Source organism: Diaphorina citri, unplaced genomic scaffold, assembly GCF_000475195.1.
Source record: "Diaphorina citri unplaced genomic scaffold, Diaci psyllid genome assembly version 1.1 scaffold1758, whole genome shotgun sequence".
NCBI classification, from domain to species: domain Eukaryota; kingdom Metazoa; phylum Arthropoda; class Insecta; order Hemiptera; family Psyllidae; genus Diaphorina; species Diaphorina citri.
This window is the reverse complement of record NW_007379184.1, coordinates 45,162-63,973: the sequence shown is the minus strand read 5'-3', so window position 1 is coordinate 63,973 and position 18,812 is coordinate 45,162. Positions and strand designations below refer to the sequence as shown.

Here is an 18,812-nt window from a genome sequence, read left to right as displayed (position 1 = left end):
AGAAATTTGTATCATGCAAATGATTGATACCGTGACTGGCTGTTGCGGGGCCCACTCAGCCTCGTGAGGAAAATGAGTTAGATGACTAATATAATGCGCATAGCGACCGGTGCCAGCATGGTAGGTAAACATTGGATTTTAGGATTATTGAGATATTGGAAAAAATCCTACAATGCTGCAGTGAGCACCAAAGTTGTGACATAATAACACAAAGAAACTGCATTTACATTTACATTAGAGCAATAGCTGTTTAAAATGAGTTGCTGAAATCACCGATTTTGCATTTAGTTCGTCTGTCTGTCTGTTTATCCTCTCGAACAGTGTGTCCGATTTTCATGAAATTCGACAAACATGTTTACCACTTAAACGAAACCAACTTAGTTTCATTTTGAAACCAATCGATCTTTTACGCCCGGTACTTCTTTTGAACGAGGGAGTAACGGGACTTTTCAGTCTCATTCTTGCCGTATAAATAGGGCAGTGGTTCTCAAACTTTTTTTTGGCCGCGGAGCACTAAGCAACTGCTGTAAACTCTACGGAGCACGCCCCCCCCAACCCTTTAGGAATTTTTAAAAATAGAGAAAAAATAATAGAAAACACACTTGATGTTAGAATAAAATTTAAAATGTTGGAATTTATTTTAAATGCGGTAAGAAAAAGTAAACTATGCGGAGTACCTGGAAGCTCTTCGCGGAGCACCTGCATGAAAGCTCTTCGCGGAGCACAGTTTGAGAACCACTGAAATAGGGTATTCTATTTTACTTCCGTCTAGGGACGTGTGCAGTCGAAACTGTCCAATTGGGGTCCAAGGGTCCGGCAATTTTAGACGGGTCTCAATTAGACAGATTCGACAATAGACTGCATTTCCCAGTTCTACAGCTCACTGAGTCACAGTGGACCCGAGCGTTAGGTAGCACGATAAAATTATCTTGTTTGGAAATTGATTTTATTATTATTATTATTATTATTATTTTGCCGTGAGATATTGTTTGTTTGTTTTGATTTTGTATTTTTGTTATTCTGTTTGGTGAATAATTTGAGAAGCCTCACAGTGCTGATATGTGTTGATATGATGGAGCCAAACATCGTTATTCCTGAATAAATTTGCCTACAAACAAACATATAGTGCAATCGAACTTGGATAAGAGAGGCTCCACTTATTTCCTGAATAAATTTGAACAAAATAAAAATACTTTCATGGTAAAGTCGAAATTGGATAAGAGGGAACCCTAGGGACAAGCCGTTTTTCTCTCTCAAAGAGTTAGCTATTAGCTAGGTTTTCTCTCTCTCTCATACTTAGAGGCGAGAAAACTCTCTCTTGTGTCTTGTATTTTTTTATTCGACAGAATATTTTCTCTCCCAAATCTTTCATATCCAGGTTCGACTGTACATATAGGTACACAACATATCTACCAATAGGTAGGTAGGTATACCTCATCATACATTATAGGCTATAAAATACACAAGTTAGGTAGTAGGTACATAGATTATTATGCATAGATAAAAACCCCATGTGTATTTTTGAGTGAATTCTGTAAAACAAAGAGGAGAATAGCTAATGTATCCACACTATACATTACTATATAACTATTTATATTCCTGTATACAAGGTATCTCCGTCCATCATAATAATACATTATATTCACAAATTATCAAACTACAGTGTAGCTCTAAAAATCTAGAGATTTTTCATAGGTGGGTATATTGTGTAGAAAGTTGAAAACATCATTTTTTTAGGGTCTTTAGTAATTCAATTTTTGATGGACCATAACGAAAGTAAAAAAAATAAATAAATAAATAATTCTAATCATCTTTTGGATCATTGAACATAATAGGCAATAATACGTACCTGATTTATTAAAAAAAGGAGCTCTTTATGTGAGAAAGAAAAAAAAAACTTTATTTTTGAACTGCTCAAATCCAGCCATCCTGTATAAGTTTCGGTAAGAGAGGAAAAGATTTTAGGAACACCCTGTATGTATAACATGGGATGCGAAGTAGAGATAAAATACCGTTAATGTATTTTAAAATTCAAATTTATTATTCTCTTTTTTTTTTTTTGTTATTTATAATTCAGAATCTCTGCATTTTTTCTAATTTGGTTCTACTGTTTTTGAATTTTTTGTTCCCTATTTTTTTTGTTCTATCTCTCTCTCTCTCTTTTTCCTTCTCCCTCTCTCTCTTTCTCACCCTCTCTCTCCCTCTCTCTCTCTCTCTTTCTCCTTCTCTCACTCCCTCCCTCTTTTTCTCTTTCTCTCTCTCTTTCTCCCTTCCTCCCTCGCTCTCTCTCTCTCACACTTTGTATCTTTCTCTCTCTCTCTTTCTCTTTCTCTCTTTCTCCTTCTCTCTCCCTCCCTCGCTCTCTCTCTCTAATTCTCTCTTTCCCTCTCCCTCTACGTATCTCTCTCTCTGCGTCATCATAAAACTGGGAGAAATTACAAAAAATAAAGATCATCTTAGGTATAATTTTCCAGTTTTGTGTAAATATGTAGGTAGGTTAATCAAAATTCAATATATGTACCTAAGCTCCTAATGCTATAATGCCCTGATCTCCTGTGCAAATGAGCTCTAAACAGTTTGGGACTGGGACAACCTGTTTTTTTTTTTTTTTTTCTTCTTCTTCTTCTTCTTCTTCAAAAAGTGCTGATTTTTTTCTCTCAATCCAAAATTTACTGACACTAAATAAAATTAATGTTTTCGCAACCTTACGTCTGAATGTGATTTCTGGTTCTATCCCCATTACCTATAGGTTTCAATAGTTTTGATGAGAGGTACCTACAGTGCTAATAAACACTCCCTGTGGGGATTTTACACACCCTGCCGGGAGATTGAGAGACATATTATGGAGAGAAATCCTCTTGGTACAGTATCTACAGAAGATCAAGGATATACGTGTTTCAAAATCTCGCCAACTCGCCATGGATGCAGAAGGGAAAGGATGCAATAGGAAATGGGAATCGAACCCGGGGACCTTCTGTATGACAACATTCTTCTGTTTGCTTTCAAGGAGATAAAAATCAAAGTTCTTTTTTTCCTCCTTCAATCTCCAATCGATCAATTGAATAACTCAATTTCTAATCATTTTCTATTCAATAGAAATCATATTAGAAATGCAATGGACAACGGGAACTCGGTACAATCTAATCTTCATCTATAAATAGATCCATCTTCATGCTAATACACCTATGTGGGCGGTTAATAAACAACACTGCCTATCAGACAGGTCAAAATTCATCTTAGGATGTCGGACCAAATGTCAAATATTTTTTTTTTATTTTTTTTTTTTTTAAAGAGGTTTGACAGAGGGAACTGTAACTGCTATGGTCTTATCGTCCCGAAATCGAAGAGAGAAGGAAGACAGGATAGGAAAAAGCGCTATGGTCTTATCGTCCCGAAATCGGAGAGAGAAGGAAGACAGGATAGGAGAAAGCCAGCCGTTCCGAGAACGAACATTATCCCATCAGGATAAAATCCGCCCCGGGCGGGAATCGAACCCGCGGCCTAGCGCTTACAAGGCAGACGCACTACCAACCAAGCTAACTAGGCTGGCTGTCAAATAAATTAAAATAAACCATTTGTCAAACAATTTATTAGAAGCAAAAGCCCAGCCTATAGTTAGCTTAGTTGGTAGTGCGTCTGCCTCGTAAGCGCTAGGCCGCGGGTTCGATTCCCGCCCGGGGCGGATTTCATCCTGATGGGATAATGTTCGTTCTCGAAACGGCTGGCTTTCTCCTATCCTGTCTTCCTTCTCTCTTCGATTTCGGGACGATAAGACCTTAGCAGTTACAGTTCCCTCTGTCAAACCTCTAAAAAAAAGCTATAGTAATTGAATTTTACGTATTTGATTTGTTGTGTCAGCCTAATTCTGTTAGCATGGAGGGTAGCGCGTTTGCCTTGTAAGCGCTGTATCGCGGGTTCAATTCCCGCCAGGGGCGAACCTTATCTGTTCAGGATCTAAACAAATAAGGTTCGTTCTCGGAACGGCTGGCTTTCTCCTATGTGTCCACACATACTCAATGCCGTCGATGGACGAGGTGAAGAGGTGGCAGTGTACGGTTTCAATCAACGTCGATCGACGGCGGTGACTAAGTGTGGACACAGCTTTACCTACAGTTCCCTTTATCAAACCTCTTAGAAAAAAAGTTGGTAGGCTGTGTTGTTTCCTGCGCGCCGAATTACCTACTCCCTATAGCCCTAATACAATATGCAAGCTGTCCAGTATATGCAAAGCTTAGCTGTTGGATAATATGCACTATACAGTTTATTATATTCGTGCTCATTTTAATATGCATCATGAGTTCATGAGCATTGAGCATTGCATTAAGTATTAAGGTAGGTACATTAAACAAGCATTAAGGCACAGGAACAAGGAACAATCAGGCTTATTTAAAAACATCATTTTCCTGTGTGCACTAAGTAGGTACCTATAGGTGCACTAGGTATTAGTATTAGTATTAGTGCTTTATTTAGACTGTCGAATTAGGAACAACACTAGGTACCATTCAGGTCAGGGCCGTATTTAAGGGTGGGAGGGGGATTCCTCTGCTTTGACTATTTTTTCTCCTCTATCGTACTGACGTACTGTAAGCCAGACTCCAAAAATTTAGAACCACCACCCGGGTACATCACTGTTTAGACCCCTCCTCAAAATCCTGGAGACGGCCCTGATTCAGGTATTACCTTGACCAGTGTTTCCCAACCTTTTCTCTACGATCGCCCCCTTTCAGAATTTGTACAGATTATCGGAACTGTGATCGCCCCCCCCCCCCCCCCTCTACTAATGATTAAGATTTCCCCCCCAACATAAATACTAATGATTAAGATTTCCAAACGCAAAAAAGACAGACAACCTACTTACATTTTTGCCCCTAGATAGCCATCGCCCCCTTTATCGCTCCTTTTATTGATCGCCCCCCTTATCGCCCCCATGAAAATCTCCATCGCCCAGGTTGGGAAACACTGACCTAGACAACTAGACATACTTAGGCAGATTTCAATGGTAGGGCCGTTTTCAGCCTTATCGGGCCCAGGGGCTGACTCCAAGAACAGGCCCTTCCTCGAAACAACTTTCCACAAAAACTTTGGGTTCCGGACCCCCTCTAGGGAAGGCTAAGCCAAAAGGGACCCACTAAATCCCCCTGTGGCCAGTCCTGATAATTACATTACAGAAATAGAACAGGAGGTTTTCTAGTCGATTTTTAATTAAGTTCCTGGGTCGATCTATGCGATTTATGTGATCGATTTTTCTCATAAATTCTCCAACATTCGATCTTTTTTGATTCCGTGATTTTTTTTTAGAATCAAGTACATGTTGTACGTATGTATTTTATGTGCTTATATGTTATAGGAGTACCTATCTCTGTATGGTAAGTATGTATGTATCCATTATATATAGGCATACAGTGGGAGTATAGTGTTTTGAGTTATAACTATATCGATAAGAATTGTACTATCCGGAATACCGGGTGATCACATAATTTGATACCCAAAGAGGTGACCTTTTTTTTACCTTTTAATAGACCACCTGTGTCCACATATAGTCGACCCCGCCGATCGATTTTCGACCGACGAGGTGAAAAGGTAAATCTATGTTGTCGAGACAGTGTACGGTTTCAGTCGACGCGATCGACTATGTGTGGACTGTGGAAGTGTGGACACAGCTTGATAGACAGAATCGTTCTTGCAATAGGGTCCGTGCAATAAGCGCTCGACTCTATATCAATACAAAGTGCCAAATGCAAGGTTACTACTATCAGGATTGAGGAACATAAGTAGGTATCGATGTCCCATACATATACCGATCCAGAGATAGTGTGCTTTGTAAAGCTCCCTAGGGTTTTTGACACTATCCTGCAGATGTACACATGTCAAGTCACAATTTGAGAGGTCACCTGACAAACTTTGAACTTGTCATCGGCAACTTCCTCTCTAGTTGACAAGCAACTTGTCAGTAGATGTTCCACTACTGACAAGTCTGCTGACCTCCAATGAACTTTGGAAAGTTGTATGATGTCTGACATTTTTTGCAAGTTTTGTATAATTATTTGTAATTATTTTCGCATATATTTCTTTTCCTCTTCTATACTCTTCGATTTCGGTTGAATGAAAAGAAAAGTTTATAATGAGGAAGACAGTATATATACCTATGTACATGTGTTTCATGCCAATCGACCATAGTGTTATTGATCACATTTAACTTACAGTTTTTTTATTTTCTTTCTTTCCTTGAGCGAGGCGCCTCCTGGGATCCATTTTCATTCCGCACTTGTTCACTCGGTGGTTTGATTAGAAGAAGAAGAAGAAGAAGAAGAAGAAGAAGAAGAAGAAGAAGAAGAAGAAGAAGAAGAAGAAGAAGAAGGAGAAGAACTTAGACCTCGCTTCGTTTTTTCAACCGATTTGTGTTCAGCCCATTCCTCAAAACCTGTACCTACTCATAACTCACAATCCGTCAATAGCATCTAACCAAACATCCTACATAACATCCATAGTAATACACACAGCATCCTACATAACATCAATAGCAATACACATAACATCAACAGCATCCTACGTATAGCATCCATAACATCCTTTATAGTCTAACAGGTGTTTCCATCTTCTTGATTAAAGTTTGGTTACTGGATCACTAGAATAACAGGCCAGTATACTCACTGAACTGAGAACTCGCTCTCTCTCTCTCTCTCTCTCTCTCTCTCTCTCTCTCTCTCTTTCTTAGAGTCAAGGACTCTTCCAATGTTACCTTGACTAACGGTTAGCTTAGTGGACGCTACTAATTCTTCATCCTTGTTGTTGGATTCTTTATCCTTGGTATCCTTCTCAATCTTGCTGACAAGTACCCTAGGAACTTCCTCAAGATGATGTTCCTTGTTCATTTTGTTCTTCAGGTTTCTTGTTCACTTTTGTTCATGAGTCATGCTTTTTGATGTCTTCGGGGATTTTTGTTGAGAATTCTAATGAGACCTTGTTGAAGCTTCGAGTTACTTATTATTAGATTTATAAGATTTATTAGACTAGTGTTTAGTAGAGTTTTTATGATAATTAGATGATTTTCTTGTCTACTAATTTGTTCATGCAGATGTTTCAATAGTTCCATCTTTTAGTTATTGAGGAGAGAGGGTCTGAAAGTTTTCAAGTTTTCCAAAATCCTTGACTAATTCGTTTACTAGTTACTATTCGTAGTAGCTTCGTTTAAAGTGTTTAAACTAAGTACATACAAGCTTTTTGAAAGCAGCTTTTGAAACTACCTACAACTATGACGAAGGTAGGAGATTCAAGATGAATTGGTCAGTCTATGCCCAAAGGGAGTTCTTAGTAACTTGCAATTTGTTCATTTTACAGGAGAGAACTTGTTTTCCTGAATTATTAACTCTTGAGTTATTACAGAATCCACACTTCCAAAATCATTGGATTCCATGGTTTTTGACCGGAAATCTATTCTGAGGTGTTAAAGTTAAAACAGCGCAGAATAACCTAACGAGTACAAATACCTCTCTCAAAATCTCTGTTCGAAAAACTTAGCGTTACCAAGTTCTTGACTTACACATGAGCAACTTTATGGTCGATTCTGGTCTGAGATTTGTTTTGACTGAATTTTTATGTATTTCATCGCCATAGCGCTAACTCGTGGTAACATTTTGAATAGTTGTAACTCGATCTGTTGGTTCATTTACTACTTGAAACTTGATCCCTTCTCACCTCAACTCAGTACTGATCTTACCTTAACATCGTAGTAAGTACTGATCTCACTTCAACATCCTAGTCGGTAACTCAGTTCAGTATATTCCAGAGTGCAGCATATTCAGTATTTAACTATTTAGTCCAGTAGAATCAGTACCAGCGGAGTATCGTGCGATTTTCAAAAGGGGAAGCTATAAACCCTTCAATTTACAGAGAATGCGGGTCTGCTGGTGATCTTAGAATCCAGGTTGAATAATCACTGAATCCACTTCCCATTTTTGGTAAGTGGTAAAAACGAGGAAGAAGAAACCGTAAAGGGAAGCAGTACCTACTTCTCTAGATTTCATGGAGGGTAGTCCACTGATCAGTACTGAGTTTAGTAGAATCAGTAAATACCTTGGGCATGTCCCAAGAATCCGAACAGTAACTTACCGCTGAGGGGAGTAGGGGATTTTTCTTCTTTTTTGTTGTTTTTCGGCCGAGCTCGGGTGTGTTCGTTTTCCATGGAGGTTGCCGAGTGGTGGATTTCGTTTAAATTAACTTTAGTCGCGAAGCCGCGCGGACACATGTGTTTCATGTCAATCGACCATAGTGTTAGAGACTGCTTTAGTACATGTTATAAAGGCTTTAATGGAAGAATTCTCATGAGCTCTTCCGCCAAAACAGAAATATTTTTGATTGTTTCACCGCCGTTTTTATTTCGGAGCAACGGAACAACTGCTACATTAGACTCATGTGGTCTGTGTCGTAGCCTGCCTACCCCGTAGTTAGGTATGTCCCTCATCAGATGGGAGATAAGAGACACAATGCTTCCCAATTAGGTGCTGGCTCAACACAAGAACATCAGAATGTAACCCGTTGAATTGAAATATTTGTAATCGAAAAACGGTGTAATTTTTAGTCCGTCCGTCCTTCCTTCTTCTTATTAAAAAAAAAAAAAAAATCGATGGTGGGAATCGAACCCGGAACCTTCTGCATGGCAAGCTCTTCCACTCAACCGGAATATTCCAAACTTTAGGAACACCCTGTATCTGTCCATGGGAACTCTGTAAGGATTTCTCGGTCAGACACAAAGTACAGCGGATTAATATACGACCCATATCCAACTCCTAATATCCCATTACCATCTAATGACTTCGAATATCCGAATCCTATGAATCTCAAAGTAACTTTTAGCAATTCCCTATTCTCTCTATATCGTACGTGGGGATTTCAATCCAATGCTCGATATCCTGATTAAGTTAATTAAATCGTAGAGGAACACAAGCCAAGTTCAGAATTGACGACATTTTATTGCATCTAGCGCTCAGGCGGGAGACGGTTGAAACATTCCTGTTAGTCTTAATGGTACTATATCATAATGGTACTTTATGGAGGTAATTTAAGTTTTTACGACCGCGCCAGTTAACCCGTGCTGTGAGCTGCGGGTCAGATTGAACCAGGGGATATTCGTTGATCGACATGACAACATGTCTTCTGATAGATTCTGACGTGATTTTCTGAAGATTCATTTTGAAAAGAACACAATAAAAACCCAGTGAGGTACCTACTTTTGTTCTTTTCGACATGTCTTCCCTAAACTTCGTACCTACATCTCTCTCCACACGTGGAAAAACTTCGTTCTATAAAGCAACAACCTAAGCTATGTAAGTCATCTTGGAAGGTAGCGCGATTGCCTTGTAGTCGCTAGTTCGTACAAGTGATTCCCACTCAGGACGAATTTTATCCAAAACAAGGTTCGTTCTCTGAACGGCTGGCATTCTCCTTTCCTTTCCTCTTTTTCTTTTCCATTTCGGAACGTTAAGACTTCGCCTGAGTCCCTTAATCGTCAGTAGGACAAACCTTATCTGTTCGTTCTCTAAAAGTCCAAGAGGATGGCTTTCTTCTATCCTGTCCTTCTTCTATCTTGGATTTGGTACAATACTACAACTGGCCAACTGGCCTTCATAGGATAAAAAGGGCTAAGCGTAATTTCATCTAATATATGACATCTACCACCTCCTCAAAATCTTTGCATCCGACATCCCGGACTATAAGGATATTGCTATCCATTTCAATAATTAATTCATTTAAATTTTGCCGCCAAAGAACCCGTGTACAGCGAATTCCTGTATAGGTACTAGACCTTAAGGAGGAGGAGGAGGAGGAGGAGGAGGGGTGAGGGGAATCTGGCCATAATCTTAATGCGCGGCCACAACGGTGACCATAGAACATTCAGTCTGGCCGAGACCATCGACCATCGCTGAAAAATTTCTTGACTTCCTGCGAGGGTTGGTACTATGATCAAGGCTCCGTTGAGGACACTTCTATTCATTAGCATGGTTTGTTTATTCTCTTGGGTCGGTACCTGGCCATGGTTGATGGTCGGTTCTCCATTGTGGACGCCTACTTTTGCTCAAAACAGAGTCAAGTGGAGAGCATACCGCATAGAGAGCATAGAGCAGGCAGAATCTACAATAGAGGAAGAGAAAAAAGCTCCTTGCTCTCTACTCCATTTTGTTTTCAGCTTAAAATGAAGTGAAGCTGCTGATGGATTGAATTAAAAGGAAAGAGTTTTTTTTTTTGAAATTTCAGATCATAAAGACCAGTTGTAAGAGCTAGGGCTCGATTCCCGCCCGGGGCGGATTTTATCCTGAACGGATAATGCTCGTTCTCGGAACGGCTGGCTTTCCTCCTATCCTGTATTCCTTCTCTCTTCAATTTCGGGACGATAAGACCCTAGCAGTTACCTGCTCTATTAAACCTCTATAAAAAGACCATTCTTGCTTTCTTGGTCCAACAAACAAACAAACAAACTATCAACATTTTTCTACCTTCAAAATGTCTTCCCGTGCCTCAAACATTCCCTCAGCTGTACAGTATAGGTAGTAGGTAGGTAGGTAGGTACCTCTCTTGATTCAGGTATAGTCCACAGACTGGAGAGACTGGATGTAAGATAATTCATCCGACTTCATGTAATTCAATGACTCTTCAATATTAGACAAACCTACCAGCTGCCTGAGAACGTTACAGTTACTTTTCGAGATTTTGAGGTTCTGTGGTAAATTTTGATTCCAAACCAAGGCTGAGAGATACAAACCTAGCTTCTAAACCCTAGACCTAGGCATTCTGATGTTCACTTGGTTTCCAGAGGTTGTTCACCTCTGAGTTTAATACTTATGAGTTACCAGGAATGCTGCAGGGGAAGGATTTTTTTTTTTTGGTTTTATGGGTGGATTTTATGAGGGTTGCTTTGGAAATGTTGGAACATTAAAGTGTCCAGGTCAAGTTTGATTTTGGATCATTTGGTTTTGAAGAATTAGAATTTATCTACTGTCCAAATCATAATCCAGGTTATGTAAAAAATGTGGAAGAAAATAACTTCCAAAGAATCACCCGAAAATGCATTAAGAAAAGCTTCCAATCTCAAAAAAAAAAAGAAAAAAAAAAAACTAACTAAGGGTTTAGTGAACTGAGAAGTCAATCAGAAAACGAGGCCGTACGGGGCCCTAAAGGTCCAATCGAAGCCCAAAATCCAACAAGAAAATATCTTTCACGAGATGAACATTTTCGCCAAATTTCATCAAAATCGTTCAAGCCGTTCAAGATGGTAAAACAAACAGACCTACAGCCTACAGGTATGTAAATACTCGTATGTACGATCTTCTTGTGTAAACATTGTAGAATTCTGGTATGGTCTAAATTTACAATACCGTTATCAGTGTTTTTCTGGCGCACCCTGTATATGTAGGTACATATTTTGAAGAAAAACCAAACTGGAACACTCAACTCAGAGGAGAACTCCCAGTTTATTGTGAAAAAGAATGACAGGAATTTAAATATTTGGCTCGCGCTACCTATAAACAACATAAATGAAAAATTGTTGAGTGAAAAAAGAAGAAGGAGAAGAAGAAGAAGAAGAAGAAGAAGAAGAAGAAGACGAAGACGAAGAAGAAGAAGAAAAAGAAGAAGAAGGGAAGAAGAAGAAGAAGAAGAAGAAGAAGAAGAAGAAGAAGAAGAAGAAGAAGAAGAAGAAGAAGAAGAAGAAGAAGAGATCATATATTTTTAAGAAACATACATAAAAATGTCCTCAAAGGAAGAAGGCCGTCCGGATATCAACCTCTCAGTGACATTTTATTCCACAAGAATATTATAATAATAATAGTTGTTTCAATATCTTGTACATTAAATTTATCTAGGTAAGATTAGAATACCAGTAGGCTAGGACATGAAATGACTATAGTCTCATTGAAATCAGCATTATACATTATACCAATACTATCAACTAATAAGAAGTTATACTAATGACACTGTGCTCATTATAATGAGCGTGCTACCAATAATGGCGTAGTGGTCAACCTGCCTCGGAGGCGTAGATTAAACTACGTCCGAGTAGCTGGTGCTAGAACTGCTCAGCAAATAACCTACCTCGGTGGCGTAGTGGTGCTCGTCTGGTAAACAGGAGGACGCGGGTTCAATCCCAGACGAGCCATGGAATTTGAGCGTGCTACCAATAATGGCGTAGTGGTCAACCTGCCTCGGAGGCGTAGATTAAACTACGTCCGAGTAGCTGGTGCTAGAACTGCTAAGCAAATAACCTGCCTCGATGGCGTAGTGGTGCTCGTCTGGTAAACAGGAGGGCGCGGGTTCAACCCCAGACGAGCCATGGAATTTTAACCTCATATGAGAATTTTGTTTAGCTATAATCTAAATTCCGCTCCTTGGTTAAAACAATCAGGTACTTTTTCACTTATAAAATTGTAGGTACCTACAAGTACTTGAAAAAGAAACGTAAAATGTAATTGTACTCGTAGGGTAAAAGAACACTCAAATAAGCATCATTCAATAGGATAAGGAAAGTCGTGTGATGTTCACACCAGATTTTTTTTTTTTTCTTCTCCTCTTTCTTTCTTTCTTCTTCTTTTGATGACCATTTGCAATCGATTTTTTTTTTTGACTCCAGCTTTCGAACCCGCGACCTTGTGCACAGACCAACCATCTCCCAAAAGCAACTCACCTTAATATTGTCCTGGTAGCGTATTCGGGTCTTGGTGGCGTCTCCCGTCTCCATATTATAGATAAACATATCAGGACATTTGTCAGAGCCGGCCAGGATTTCTATGTCTAAAGAGAAATTTTTCCAGTTAATACATTTTTCTGAAACTTTTATTGTATATTGTAAGAAAAGTAATAGGTATTGTAAAACATAGATAAAAGTCATTATTATTAATGGAATTATAGCTAACTTAATAAGTATTCACGTTTCTGCTTTTCAAAATATTTAATGTCATAACTATGTATAGGTATGTATGTAAATGTTGCCAACCCCTTGTAATTATTTCTCAAATAAATACAATTATTTTCTACCACTTATAAAATCGTAATAGAAAGTATCTAATAGGTACTAAATTTAAACTTGAGCCCGTCACTCAAGATGAGTTTTATCGCATGCGATGGATTGATGCGATCATCGCATGCGATATAACTCACCGTGAGTGCCGGGCTTTAGGTCATGGTCTCCCGGCCACTTGAAGTTCAGTGTGAAAACAATTAGTGCTTAGGTGGAAGATCTCCTCTGGGAGCGCCTGTAACTCTAAAGAAAAAAAGGCACTTTCTTGACGGCTCAAAAGTCTTTAGTCCACCCTGTCATCCTTGATAGTACAAATAAAACTATGGTCTAATAAACGTGAATAAAATTAAAACTTGAATTCAACATTGATTTGATATCAACTCGTAATACGGATACCTAATTCCATAAAAACATCCTGATAAATATCCCACGTACCTGAAGTGGTACATTTGTGTACCTGTTGCACAAATACAATATGTTGTAGTTGGATCACATGTTGTAGATATCACAATGACTGGAACTTGGTTTGACGCACTACCGTGTACTCACACAAGTATTGTACCGAACAACGTCCGTTCTAGTAGTTTTTGTAGTGATTCAACCTGAAAGCACAAATACAATATGTTGTAGTTGGATCACATGTTGTAGATATCACAATGACTGGAACTTGGCTTGACGCACTACCGTGTACTCAGACATCACAAGTATGGTACCGAACAACGTGCGTTCTAGTAGTTTTTGTAGTGATTCAACCTGAAAAGAGAATACACATTTCAAAAATTAGTAGAGAAGAGAGACAAAAATTTGTTTCAGCTTAGCCTGAGCTATTACAAATGTCCAGTTCGAAATAAGGTTGCCAGCCTAGTTAGTTTGGTTGGTAGCGCGTCTGCCTTGTAAGCGCTAGGCCGCGGGGCGGATTTCATCCTGGACAGATAATGTTTGTTCTCGGAACGGCTGGCGTTCTCCTATCCGGTCTTCCTTCTCAATTCGATTTCGGGACGATAAGACCTCAGCAGTTAGTTCCTTCTATCAAAACCTCTTAATAAAAAGAAGAAAACTAGCACATACCTGAATAGGAACGCTGACTTGTCGTTGTTAGTGAACGCGAAGAATCCACTGTGCGGCGAGAACGCGAGCGCGTTGGGTCTACACGTCCTCTCTCCCATCTTCGCGTCGGGGAAGTTACAAAACACATTCCTGCTCTTCACGTTGTACAACTTGACTGCGGCGTTCTTATCTAGCGAACTAAACAATTAAACATAATTACTGCAAGGAACACGAACATTTTCTCGTGTTTCCTTGTTGATATCAAGCAGACGGTGAAAACTCAAATAGTTTGTGCCGAGGGATCTGTCCCCTCTTTTCTGAATGAAATCTCCACCTTGCTGGAACGTAAATAGAAGTATGCTCTCATGTTAAAACAGAAACAAAAGGGAATCTTGAATCTTGGATTTCTGGATTATAATGCTAACAAGCTAATCTGTGCGGCGAGAACGCGAGCGCGTTGGGTCTACACGTCCTCTCTCCCATCTTCGCGTCGGGGAAGTTACAAAACACATTCCTGCTCTTTACGTTGTACAACTTGACCGCGGCGTTCTTATCTAGCGAACTAAACAATTAAACATAATTACTGCAAGAAACAAGAAAATTTTTCTCTCACGACATAAATTTCATTCACACAAATTGTACATAGGTATACAAAATTGAAAATACCATAATGGAAATCAAAAATGATTGGAAAACTGGAGAAGATCCATACACATACGTAAAGCTTAAAGCTCGAAAGGAACAAGAAGCAATTGTCATAAGAAGAAAGAAGATCTATGAATGAATTAATTGCCAATGACCTGAGCTGTTCCCTCCTCAGTCGACACAAACTTGAGCTATTCTGCTAAAGTTTTAGACGAGGAGGATTCAGCTTAAAGTTTTTTGAGTTCAAGATTGAATTGTTCTGAAGAATAAAATAAAAAATCCTACCTACCTGAACGCTAGAATTTCACTCGTGTGATTGAAACTCAGGTCGGTCACCCCCGTGGTTAAATGCAGCAGGATATAAAGAGAAATGAGCTACACGGATAGGGAAAGCCTCGGCTTTGACCTGAGCTAGCTTCGGGTTCTGAACCCCACCTGTGATCTGAAATGAAAGTCATTTGACATACATAATATGAACTGAATGATAATCGGATAAATGGGACTTTATAGTCTTAGATGAAGGCTGACCATCGTTCAGTGTGCTCAGACCTAAAATTAGAAGATATTAATAGCAAATATTGGGATGCAAGAAGAAAAATGACCTAATAGACAATTTTTAGCATTTGAAAGTTGAAACCAACCAGTCTTAAAAGACCGTATATATAAGGTATCAATTAAGACTAAAAAATGAGTGCTCTTAACCATTAAATTACACTTTGTAGAGGATATTGTAGAAGCTTAACCTAAAATTTAGGGCTGTCAGTCCCTACAGCTAAGCCTCAAAATGGACTTTTTGTGTATGGCATAGATGAGGGTATTGGTATCTCATATATTTTTTATCATTATTTATTTATTTATACACTAAGCAGCAAAGTGTGGCATCTCATATAAATTTCATTAAACAATACAAAAAAACTTACCTGAAATAGAGACAGCACACCTGCTTGTCCCCCAACCAATGCCACCTGTATACTAGGATGAAACTCCACTGCAGTCACAACTTTGCCTTCATCCCCTCGTGTTTCCTTGTTGATATCAAGCAGACGGTGAAAACTCAAATAGTTTGTGCCGAGGGATCTGTCCCCTCTTTTCTGAATGAAATCCCCACCTTGCTGGAACGTAAATAGAAGTATGCTCTCAAGTTAAAACAGAAACAAAAGACCCACTCCCAAAGGGGATTTAGCTAGAAAATAGATTCATGCAAGAATCAATCAGCCAAATCAATCAATAAAATGTATATCAATCCACAATTTATTATTTGTATTTGTCAAAGCTGGAGAACTTTTTTACAAGTTTAATTAATGAACATCACTACTACTTCTGCAACCTAAATAATTACTATACAGTATAGGTACAGTGTTTACAATGGTAATGTCACTACTGGACTAGTTCATACTTTTTTTACTTTTTCAAAGTAAGTAAGTAACTACATACTCAACCTATGTCACCAAATTTCAATATTGGTGCAGTTAAAAAAGATTCTTCTGGGAATTGAATCTAGGATTTCTGGATTATAATGCTAACAAGCTAATCATTGATATCTTAAATAGTAAAGCTTACCTTGATCAAATCATCATCTTCATCATCCTGGTCTTCATCATCTGATTTCTTAACTTCTGGTTTAGGATCTGCCCACTTGGGTCGTGGGTTTCTACTGGTGAACTTTTTCTTCAAATATTCGCTGTAGTTTTCATTCTTGTCAATGTTTCTCACTGTTCTATTCTTCTTGAATGTTCGACTGTTCATGGCATCTTCCAGACTGGAATCAACAGATTGAAGCATGAGGAACAAATTCTGTGTACTTTTGAAATGCCCAAAATATCTAACTTTGTTTTCTTTCTCAATCTTTCAGCCCTGTTTAAAGTTGCTTAACTTCAGTGACTAATGTGTACCTACTACTAACATTAAAAAAAAAAAAACTTCCCTGGGCTCCCGATAATACAATTAAGCCCAAAATCTAATGAGGAAAATTCCTTTTAGGTACCTATTGAACATGTTTGTCAAATTTTATCAAAATCGGACAAACTGTTCAAGAGTTATGGTACAACAGACCAACACACAACAAGACAAAATTTTCAAGACTTCTTCATAACAACAAATGAATAAAAAAAAAAAAAAATGCATAAATCCATGAATATCACTATTAATTAATTTATTTAATTTGGACATCCTTTGTAAATACTATTTTACTCAAGTTATATATAAAAATGGATACTTACAAGTAGGTTTTTATATCCCGACTCGGAGTTTCAAAATAATAGACAAAACTCTGAGACAGGATATAAAAACCTACTCGTAAGTATCCATTTTTATAAATATATAACTTAAGTAAAATAGTAAATCCATTAAATTTCTTTATCAATACTTATACTTACGTCATGTCATCATCATCATCCACCCAAGCTGCTTTTGGTTTCTTCATCTCACTTTCTTCTTCCTCATCTGTTACATTTGGTGTTTCATCAATTTTAACCTAACCTCACCCATATCCACCTTTCGCCTGTAAGAAAATAACTAAGGTAATTAGAAACATGAAGAGTAACCTAACCTAACCTAAATTAACCTAACCTAACTTAACCTAACCTAACCTGACCTAACCTAACCTAGCCTAACCTAACCTAACATAACCTGACCTAGCCTAACCTAACCTAACCTAACCTAACCTAACCTAACCTAACCTAACCTAACCCAACCTAACCCAACCTAACCTAACCTAACCTAACCTAACCTAACTAAGGTAATTAGAAACATGAAGAGCCTAACCTAATTCATCTTCCTCTTCCTCTTTTTCTTCATCTTTGTCAGATTCATGTGCTGTTACTGTTGGTTTGACATTTACACTTTTCCGTTTCCTTGAAGTGGTATTTTGGATCTTGGCTGAACTATCCCTTTGCTTTGTTTTCTGATCAGCTTTATCTCTACAAATGAGAGAAAATTACAAAACATTACATTTGTGAAGATATGTTTGTATGGATCTTTGTTTATTCCCAAATAAGCATATGGTAGGTACCTAACTTGTGTGATTTTGGACAAAAAACCAATCAAATAAAAGAGCATTTAAAAAGTGTGAAAGTATAGCTTTATGGGATTGACAACTAACAACCTATTTACATATTTGATTTTAATTTCAAATATTTAAGATGAGTACTTTGATACTTACACAATTGATGTGTCTTGGATAACTTCAAAATCTTTGGAGCTCACATTAGAGCAAATTGGTTTATATTTTTTAAGCATCTTGATTCTTTACTGAGATGAAAAATAACTGGAAATAAAAACAAGGGGAAAAAATATGGGTATAGTTAGAACACAAAAGTATTTTGGATTTAAACATCTTTTCTCACTTAAAACTAGGGGTAAGATTGGTATAGTGGTAACAAACTTGCTTGCCATTCTGAAGGTTCTGGGTTTGCTTCCCATTTTCAACAGAAAAATCACTTGTATTTTAATTATGATTGTTTGATAATTTTCTAAGTGGGAATTTGAATTTGTTAAAGTAGTATTTCATCAGCATCTCAGGTCAGAAGGTCAAACTCAGGAATTAGTACTGTCTCTCATCAGCAACACCCATTTTAGGAGGGACATCCGGGACATACTACAGGATGGGTATGCTACGAAACAAGCACTGTATGATTTTAGACTTGAGATCCCTATCTTCTAGAGTTCAACCCAAACACTGCATAACTTTGTGAATACATAAGTCCCCTTTGCCTCTTCTGTTTACATAATCGTACCCAATGTTTAAATCAAGTAAAAGGACTCGTTTTCAAACCTACATTTTCAAATCAATGGATGAAGAGAGACACTAGACTTGAATTAACACTATTTTGTTGTAGGTTGTAGCCATCATTATAACGTTACAGGTGCTAAGCTGAGGGCAAAACTTACCTAGGTAAACTGTGAGTTGGAAATCAGTACATAATAGTAAATGCTTTCCTTGTTCAGTAAACAGTCTGATATCAAATTTTGATAGAAATATGGGTAATTAAACGGTCAAAAACACCCAAAAAGGCCAAAAACAAAAAAAATAGGGGGATGTACCTAACCTAACCTGACCTAACCTAACCTGACCTAACCTAACCTAACCTGACCTAACCTAACCTAACCTAACCTC

The 18,812-nt window shown here is 38.2% G+C and overlaps 1 protein-coding gene and 1 long non-coding RNA gene across 2 annotated transcripts; both read right to left on the bottom strand.

Annotated features, from left to right (window-relative positions):
• Positions 1–12,673: 12,673 nt before the first annotated feature.
• LOC103517127 (U3 small nucleolar RNA-associated protein 18 homolog) lies at positions 12,674–18,731 on the bottom strand (the record flags this gene model as incomplete). The annotated part of the gene is made up of 8 exons (XM_017447334.2): positions 18,587–18,731; positions 17,859–17,963; positions 17,466–17,616; positions 17,074–17,168; positions 16,259–16,457; positions 15,619–15,810; positions 15,071–15,140; positions 12,674–12,792 (listed from the first exon to the last, which is right to left on the bottom strand). Coding segments are annotated over exons 2-8 (903 nt in total), but the record flags the coding sequence as incomplete, so codon positions are not given.
• On the bottom strand, positions 13,636–14,251 carry LOC113470702. Its single transcript, XR_003393664.1, has 2 exons — positions 14,075–14,251; positions 13,636–13,759 (listed from the first exon to the last, which is right to left on the bottom strand). It is a non-coding gene; the product is annotated as an uncharacterized LOC113470702 (long non-coding RNA).
• Positions 18,732–18,812: the final 81 nt, after the last annotated feature.